This window comes from Tachysurus vachellii, chromosome 17, assembly GCF_030014155.1.
Source record: "Tachysurus vachellii isolate PV-2020 chromosome 17, HZAU_Pvac_v1, whole genome shotgun sequence".
In the NCBI taxonomy this organism is placed as follows: Eukaryota; Metazoa; Chordata; class Actinopteri; order Siluriformes; family Bagridae; genus Tachysurus; species Tachysurus vachellii.
The window spans coordinates 19,348,616-19,357,749 of NC_083476.1; the positions used below are offsets into that span (position 1 = coordinate 19,348,616).

The following is a 9,134-nucleotide window of genomic DNA, read 5'->3' on the forward strand; positions in this document are numbered from 1 at the left end:
CAGGCCCAGGGTTAGGAACATGAGGTTTAAAAAAAACACTTGATTACTATTTAAAAAAAAAAAAATCTATTCAGTCAGGACTGTGGTGAATCCTTAAAAAACGACAGAGAGAAAGAAGAAAAGTGAGCGGGAGAGAGATAGAGAGATAAAAAGACAGAGAGAGAGATAAAGAGAAAAAAATAGAGGGACAAAGAAATACAGAGAGAGAGAGAGAGAAAAAAGACAGAAAGAGAAAAAAGACAGAAAGAGAGAAAGACGGAGACAGAGAGAAAGACAGAAAGATAAAGAGAAAAAACAGAGAGGGAAAAAGAAATACAGAGAGAGAGAGAGAGAGAGAGAAAAAGTCAGAGAGAAAGACAGAGAAAGAGACAGAGAGAGAATGACAGAGAGAGAGACAGAGAGAAAGACAGAGAGAAAGTCAGAGAGAAAGACAGACAGAGTCAGAGAGAAAGACAAAGATAAAGAGAAAAAACAGAGAGGGAAAAAGAAATACAGAGAGAGAGAGAGAGAGAAAGTCAGAGAGAAAGACAGAGAAAGAGACAGAGAGAGAGACAGAGAGAAAGACAGAGAAAGAGAGAGAGAAAGACAGAGAAAGTGAGAGAGAAAGACAGAGAGAGAATGACAGAGAGACAGAAAGAGAGACAGAGAAAGACAGAGAGAAAGAGACAGAGAATGACAGAGAGAAAGACAGAGAAAGAGAGAGAAAAAGACAGAGAAAGACAGAGAGAGAATGACAGAGAGAAAGACAGAGAAAGAGAGAGAAAAAGACAGAGAGAGAATGACAGAGAGACAGAGAGATAAAATGATAAAGTTAAACCTTTTGCTATATATATTCGTGTCACACTTAAAGTCACGTTTACAGAAGCCTTTTCATTATAAATTATTTTATTTTACTAAAATAAACCCTTTTTTTTTTAAAGAAACACTTTAATTAGCGCTATAAAAACGGTGCTGATTGAATCCGGACTGCTCCTAGCGACCGATGACGTAGTAGCCGCACAGCCAATCAGAAAAAATCAACGGCTTCATGAATATTAATTTATTCAAATTTGGGACTTTTCCTCTTTTGTGTTGATCAGTTCGGCTTCAGTTCTACAATTTCTCTTTGTCCGGCTGTCGAGATTTCCTCCAAATTCGATCTTTATCCAAAATGTCTCAAGAACAGCTAGTTTCTGCTCAAAATGAGCAGCCTGCCATCACTGGGAGATCTTCCAGAGGGTGAGAAACTTCATTTATATAGTCATTTATTTGTATTTATAAATCTTTATGTTAATTTTATTATCTAATTAACCAAAAAAAAGTCGTTTTTTTCTATTATTTTGAGCAGAGCAATTTCAGAATGCTCAAATAAAAGAATTATAATAAATATATACTAAACTCAAAAAAAGTGCAAAAGTTTGTTTATAGTTGAACTTCATAAATTCATAAATTTAAAAGACATGATTGTAGAAATATATTTAATATTTCTTTAATCATAGTCTAATGACTTTTCTCCACCTATTACTAGGTTACTTTTAAGTTTGAAGACCTAAACAAAGATAGCTAAGGAAATGAATATCAATAAAATAAAATAAAAAAAGTCATCTATTTATCATTATGTATTGTCTTAATAGTATAAATGTAAACTAATATGAATGTAAAAGCAATTTCAGGTGAATTATTTATGCACATCGGTTCGACTTCCTGTCACAGACGACATAAACATAACACAATACTGATCAACTCTTCAGGCCTCTAACACAAATGAGAGGTTTTCTGAGTGTAGAAGAAAACACTAAGGTGCATTGAGGGGACGTCCGAGATATGTGATGACATTTTATTCAGCTATGACATTTTACTCAGCTATGACATGTCTACGCAGTTAGATAGTTAATGGTTAAATAATAGCTAGAGCAGGCTGAAAGGAAGGGGGGAAATGGTATATTCAAAAAATGGTATATTTTGGTTAAGTTGTGTTCACATTCACAATTCTGTGATCCTAATTCTTCCTTTTTCCCGTCCCAGGGGTTCCAATAAGAAGGCACTGGTGGTGGCTGGAGTGACCGTGTTGGCCACCTTGCTCATTGCAGGTCAGGCCTTCACTGCCTATTCTGTGTACAAGCACAGCGAGAAGCTCAGCATGCTGGAGAGACGCTCGGATCGTCTGCAGGAAATGACTGTCAGGGCCAGGGGTGAGTTGGCCGTGTGCGAGACACGTCGTATACCGAGCTGAGGTTTTTCTACTGCTCAGTTATTACTGTAGTGGTGTTAAAGGATCGATACGCAACATTCCCCAATTAACTTCTCTTTTTTATTCAAGGAACGGATCCAATATTACTTATTTCCCTTTAATACATTTTGGTATTTTATATGTCTGATGTGCTAAATAAAGTTAAATAAAGCTAAAGACAAGCAGGAATTTTAAAACGCGTTTGAATTAAAATAAAAATTTGATATTTATTCGTATAGCGCTTTTAACAATGGACATTGTCTCAAAGCAGCTTTACAGAACATAAGACAAAAAGTTTAATATTATACAAAGATTAATATAATACAAATTCAAGATGTTTGTATTTATCCGTATTTATTCAAAAGTATTCATCGTCTCACTTCCTCTTCTGTATTCAGTTAATCAAACCCCAATGAAGATGGCCGTACCCATGAGCGCCGTGCGGTTGATGGCTGCTGACTTCTCCGACAAGAAGGTAAAAGATACTTCACCTGAAATGTGTAATGAGGAAATTTAGCCAGTATGTGGCAGGATTGAACTAAAATCCTCTCTACTGAGGAAACAGGCTGTATCCCAGTCAGACAGCTCCCAGTTCTATCTCCAGTCTAACATGCATTACACAGTAGAAGCTTTGATTTGATACGCTGATGTATTTTCCAGGTGGAGTCCACTAGTCCTCCTAAAGGTAAGATAGACAGTTCCTACGTTTCCTTTCATTCTTCTGCTCATTCATATTTTTAACCCTGTGAGATTTCATGATTTTCTCGTTGATAAATGACACGGCAAAAATCCTAATGAATCAAACGACACGGGCGTCTCTTCGTCAGTCGGTCACGTGACACGGATTGTTTGGATATAAGAAAACAACCAAGCTATAGTTTATATAATTATGTAATATAGTTTAGTGACTTTATTCTGATCAGATTGAACATCATTTATGTAATCAATGTCTTTCCATATGGACTATTTGGATTTATTAAAAGCAAAAAAAAAAATGAAAAATTTAACTCTTAATTCCTGCCATATAAAACTAAATTAAATAATCACATAATTTAGTTTTAAGGTTCAAGGTTAAAATGAGAGTTGTTTTTCCTCAGCACCTCTGACTAAGTGCCAGAAGGAAGCTGCAGGTTTGGCTCAGGTCTCTCTGCCATCGTTCAAGCCCGAGTGCGATGAGCTCGGTGCCTACAAGCCTGAGCAGTGCTGGCAGGACGTGTGCTGGTGTGTGGACAAGAACGGAGTCGCAGTGGATGACTCTATGGTGCATGGCCCTGCTCAGTGCACTGCTAAGTTTTAGGTAATGCAAAAGAAATCATCAATCAACACGAATGCTTTTAATCAAAGCTGTGTGTGGAAGTTGTACCGTCACAGATCTTCTAGAACAGAGGTTCGTATTCTGCAGAAAAAGAAGCAGCATAAGAAGTAGTGGGTCATACGTAGCAATTTATATTTTTATGATTTCATTTTATTTTCAAGTACAAAGCGAAACTCACGTATGAAGCTCGTTTCCATTGTGAACCGTCCGACATCCTCTATCTGAGCCCAACCCTCCCACTGAGTGACTCCGAAGTTGTTTTATATTATATTAATCTTTATCCGTCAATCTGAACTCGAAGCGTAGTGAGTAAGAGGGTAGACGGGGTCACAGAAAACGGGTCACACTTGCAGAAAAGGTTAAGAACCTCTGTTCTAGAAATTACAGTTTTTTTTTTTAAACATTCACTGTTACATTATTTTACTGCTAATATTTTTCTCTGTATAAATGACTTTCTAATCTTTCCAGATTCTACCCGTAAGAACGAGGGATGAATCCGAACCTACGCGAAGATCCTTCTTCCATTTACTTTTTTCTGCCTTTCAAAAATTAAAAGTGGTGTGAAACTTTATTATTAGCAGACATTTAAGCATTAAGAGCATTCTTGGGTTAGTTAAAGCTTCATAAGCGTCATCATATAACGATAAGTATAACGCACTGTCTTGGTTAGTTGGTCATGTTTCAATAAACTGTTCTCACTGTTATTATCTACAGATTATATTCTTTAACATATATATGCTCACTTATCTGCTACTTTTGATTTTTTATCTAAAACGATGAGTAGTGCCAGAAATGAATGAGATCTATGTAAAAATTTGGAAGAGGTGAAAATAAATTTGTACTAACAAAACGTGTGTGTGTTTTGTTGTTTTTTTTTACTGTGCACAAAACCAGTATATAATGTGTAAGATTTAATGTTCAAAACGAACAGGATGCTTTTGAGTCAGTGATGATAAAAAGAAATGAAAATAATTGGAAAAGAAAACTAATAATATAATTTTAAAACGATATTATAGCAATTGGATTTTATTCACATATATTTTTGACACTGCATAAAAAATATAATGAGACACCACCATGACTGGCATTTAAATCAATCCTTTTTTAATGCATTTATTTTAATATATATTTAATAACTGATGCCAGATTTGCAGATTAATGGAATATTTAATCTTATACGTGTAAAGTTGACTCTTGAAGTTAGTGGTTAGTGTGTATCTGATGATTAATGGTTTCTGTAGACATGATATTGGCGTCTCTGAAGCCGAGGCGTAAACTAAAGCTTCGTCTCAGTGGATCTGTTTCAGTGCCGCACATCACGTCGTGCAGCACGTTAACTGCTGGAGCTCAGACAGAAAGACGTCACAGTTCAGTATTTAAACTCGTACACTCTTGAGCTATAACCGCAAACCAGAAGTGTGCCAGCTCAACGTTTAGTGAAGAGGAATTGGAACAAGAACAAGAAGTTCGACAGGAACTTTCAGGAGGAACTGCAATTCCATTCAAGCTCTTGGCTTTGTTTGACGAAAGCAAAAACAAATTTAGAAACTTTTGATTTCTTGTGCACAGGGTTGCCAGGTCTTAGCTAAATTTCCACTCCAAATGTAGTGCAAAAAGCCTGAAACCAGCCAAATACCAGGAGAAAGAGTAAAAAAAAAAATCAGGAATAAGAGCTGCATTAAACTTATCTTCTTTTTCTAGTCTTTGCTTTGAAAACAAGTTCACGTCGTTGCATTTCTGCCTTCCTTAAACAAATCGTGCTACACCATCATATTGATGCTGACTGACTTTTTTGAAGAATTCTGAACAGACAGAATTGCCTCGTTTTTAGCTGGTCATCAATGAGAACTCGTTTGACATCCCACGTATTCTAAGCTTCAGGCATTTAGTTTAAATTTATCCCACAGGTTCTGATTAGAATACTGCAATTTTTAAGACAGATTTTAAGAAGTGAGACGTATCAGAAAGTCATTAACAGTTTTATTAAAGAAACAGCCATGAAGTAAACAAAATGCCTCCTGAAAATATCTTACCTCTAAATGAAATTATAGGCAACGATAAAGTCGACGAAAACGATGTAACAGAAAAGAAACGCTTGGCGAGATTTTTAAAACAAGGCGTCATTCAAAAGAATACGCTTAAAACTTGGCAAAGCAGTAAAATGAGTTCTTACTTTTAGCCTAGGAATATGAGATGCATGATGAATGGCAACGTCCACTGGTTTGAACCCTTATAACATATTTGGTATATGTAACTGTTTAATGTTCTTCCATTTTTCTACAACCAGCAGGGATAATGTGCAAATGAGCTTCCAGCATCAGTGTAGTAACGCTTGTGCACAGCACTCACATGCCTGGACATCACCCCGTCTGCTGCTACGCTCAGAGGCTCAAATCAGCACCGACTGTGCTGTAATTACACCCTGGAGACACAGTAGATGCTGTGAATAATTCAACCAGTTTGCAGTACAAATTTCAACAGAAGCTGACTGGAATGTTAGGGGGAATAAAAGGAGAAAAAAAAACCCTCTCTACTAGTCAGGTTCCAGTGAAGCTTCATAACATTTAGTTCACTGTCTTAAATATCAGTGAAAGTGCTGAAAGTGATACCGGCTTGATCATCGTGTTACATCGATTTAGGAAAAAACAGCCCTGAGCTTTAAGTGTATGTTTCTTTCATACTGCCAACCAAGTAACGTCTTTTTAAAGGTGCTTTAGAATTGCAAGTCGCTCTAAAACACGATGACTGGATATTTGGGATACAGAACTTCCTGGAAAGGCATTCGAGGTTGCGTAATCTTCCCCGGTCGGCATCTATTTGCTTTTCCGAAATGAGCTGAGATAGCCCTTGATGGTCTGTGCGACGTTGGGCATGTTATAGTTCTGTGCAGCGTAGATGCCAGTGCTTGTTCCCACGAGCACGCCCATGATGGCTGACGAACGCAGCTTCGCTACGACGTATCCAGCCAGGAAGCCTTTGAGGAAAGGAGAGCCCAGAATACTCCCACCCTGAAGAACAACAGTAGGTTACATTAGGTTCAGCGTATTTTATTCCAACCTGTGTACATGCATTGGTTTGTACTCATCCTAATTCAGCACTATAATGAATTTACCCAGATTTTATTATGGATTTCAGACAACAACAAAAAAAAACAACATAAAAACACAACACTCAGGCAAGGACGGGCTTGATAAATACTTCTAATGACCAACAACAGTTTCAGTGTCTTTAAAATTGTTTTGTGAATTATTATTGAATTGAAATATTTTACACCTGTTATCAGGGGGCAAAATAGAGAAATAAGTTTGGAGTCATATCGCATAACACGTCATTTCTAAACCCTTAACCAGGATAAAGCAAAGTAAATGCCCCTTAACTTGGAATTCATCCTCAGAGAAACTCTAGATGGTCTCTTCAACTTTGAGTTCCTCCAAATTCACCAAGTGACATCAAATAAACTCAGCAGCACTTCGTACCTTTAAATAAGTTGATACTCATGAGTTAATCGATACTGTTTATACTAGTGAGTGATTTAGATAAATTAGCATAGATATATTTGCTTGTATAAATCTGTTACACTGACTATATAGCTTGCCATTTTGAGGAGATAAATGTGCATAAGTAATCAGAGATAGATTGTTCATGCAATATTTTTTTCCAGAATTTCGTTGTTTAAATAGAAAGACTTCGGAAAGGACATCGTTTTGAGACACGCAAGTCGAATGTAGCCTAAAATATAATTGCTAAGATATATAATTTTTCATTAGCAAGCCGCTGCTCACATAACATGCATTAGATGTTAGATGGACATGATGTAGAGGTATCGCTGATGTGTTACTGGTCTACTAAACTGATTTTTGGTCTGTTACTTTAAAAGAAGTTTGACACCCCAGGCTTAAACAGGTTAATTAATTAAATAAGTAACAGAACAAGAAGCATAAAAAAAGAAGAAATGTATTAATTGTTTAGTCCCAACTGCATGCTAAAAGATTCAGATTGATTAGATACACTTTCTGATGTTATGTGGTGTAGCCTACATTCTTTTATTCATTGTGGTGAATTAAATATGAAGAGAGTCACGTTCCTCTGATGCGGACCTCACTAATATTTTCTCCTGGTTATGGACCAGGCTTTGAGAGTGCAGAGATGAAGCACAAGGTAAACTTTTGTACAAATTGTGTACTCAGGAAAAAATTATACAACAGGCAGAGAATGACGTCAGGTCCGAAGTCACACTAGTGGTCGGTTTACCTGAGGAACTCCATCCTGCACCTCGCTCTCCACTCGCCGCCGAATGTCATCCAGCTGGCCTTTAAGCAGCGTCAGATCCTTCAGCTGCCTGAAAGGGTCCTAAAACACAATATGACACCGATAAGCTGGGAAAAACCCTCCAGGAATCAGAAAATTTGCTCCAGACATCAGACCTGCTGTTACTTTTAACAAAAAACACTACAGCTTCAATACAGAGAAGTGACAGGAAGATATTTATAACTAACTTTATATGATATTATATATTTATAACAAATGTACCATTTTACATATTCACTATATTGCATGTGTACCTTTAAAAATTCAATATCTTATCTATTTGACACAGAGGTTAATCTAATTGATAAAAAAAGTTTAAAAACAAAACAAAAAACACACACAATGTTGAACGATCCGCTCTGAGTTTGATTTAGTTGGTCTAGGATACGTTTTTGAAACGTCACTAAATATTATTCGTTTTTCTTTTGAATGCTCATTTATAATATTTTGATCTTCGAATTCATAATTAAATTGACCATTTTTGATCAATTTATCCACAAAAGAATCACATTCTAAATCGAATGAAGAGGACGATCCGCTCTGAGTTTGATTTAGATGGTCTAGGATCATTTTATGAAACATCTGTCACTAAGATTTATTCGTTTTTCTTTTGAAGGATCATTTATACTTTAATATTTTAATTATATTTATATTCTTTATATTTTGATCTTCGAATTCATAATTTAATTGATCATTTTTTATTCATTTATCCACAAAAATCACATTCAAAATCCATTTATTAGTTCTAAATAGTTTTACTTAGAATATACATATTTATTACAATTAGAAGATTTATTTATTCAAAGACATAATAAATGTTTCATCAACACAACAGGACTGAAAGATGTACACAAACTAAAGTGGAACAATGAGTCATTACAGGCCAAAAGTTTAAAACAATCAATATACAAAAACGCTTTAAACAACATAAACATTTAAACATTTGAGACACTATGGACAGATCTAAATGGACCAACAGGACAAAATGACCTGCTGTTTACACAAAACATCAACTTTATACCCAGAAATCCACACAAACACGTTACTGTGTAGTTTAACTTAATAAAATACGTATTTTTCCCGAATTTAATAGTTTTATAATGTGGCCTACGTGTAACAAAATAGAATAACATGAGCATACACCAAACACAGGAATAAATATTTTATTTTTCAAAAGATTTAAATGCGTTTAAAAACATTTACAAACCTTGTCGTCCGCCATGTTCGCATGTGAGAGATAGTCGGGTTGCCACGTCCGGACAAAACGCGCATTTCTAAACAAGCTGAAAATAAACTAGAGAT

At 35.9% G+C, this 9,134-nt stretch overlaps 2 protein-coding genes across 2 annotated transcripts; one reads left to right on the top strand and one right to left on the bottom strand.

Moving 5' to 3' along the window:
- Positions 1 to 1,057: 1,057 nt before the first annotated feature.
- On the top strand, positions 1,058 to 4,374 carry cd74b (CD74 molecule, major histocompatibility complex, class II invariant chain b). Its single transcript, XM_060891154.1, has 6 exons — positions 1,058 to 1,218; positions 2,005 to 2,171; positions 2,608 to 2,684; positions 2,870 to 2,894; positions 3,307 to 3,506; positions 3,993 to 4,374. Exons 1-5 carry the CDS (start codon positions 1,151 to 1,153, stop codon positions 3,504 to 3,506), a joined length of 537 nt encoding a protein of 178 aa, XP_060747137.1. The 5' UTR covers positions 1,058 to 1,150; the 3' UTR covers positions 3,993 to 4,374.
- A 1,113-nt stretch (positions 4,375 to 5,487) lies between these two features.
- On the bottom strand, positions 5,488 to 9,110 carry LOC132860322 (SLC35A4 upstream open reading frame protein). Its single transcript, XM_060891489.1, has 3 exons — positions 9,040 to 9,110; positions 7,776 to 7,874; positions 5,488 to 6,532 (listed from the first exon to the last, which is right to left on the bottom strand). Exons 1-3 carry the CDS (start codon positions 9,052 to 9,054, stop codon positions 6,338 to 6,340), a joined length of 309 nt encoding a protein of 102 aa, XP_060747472.1. The 5' UTR covers positions 9,055 to 9,110; the 3' UTR covers positions 5,488 to 6,337.
- Positions 9,111 to 9,134: the final 24 nt, after the last annotated feature.

Excerpts from the sequence above, each read along its gene's own strand:
- cd74b (XM_060891154.1), top strand. The coding sequence starts at position 1,151 with ATGTCTCAAGAACAGCTAGTTTCTGCTCAAAATGAGCAGCCTGCCATC. Across the intron at positions 1,219-2,004 it reads ACTGGGAGATCTTCCAGAGG|GGGTTCCAATAAGAAGGCAC; the intron begins GTGAGAAACTTC and ends TTCCCGTCCCAG. Across the intron at positions 2,895-3,306 it reads GTCCACTAGTCCTCCTAAAG|CACCTCTGACTAAGTGCCAG; the intron begins GTAAGATAGACA and ends GTTTTTCCTCAG.
- LOC132860322 (XM_060891489.1), bottom strand. Across the intron at positions 6,533-7,775 it reads TGCAGGATGGAGTTCCTCAG|GGTGGGAGTATTCTGGGCTC; the intron begins GTAAACCGACCA and ends GTTGTTCTTCAG.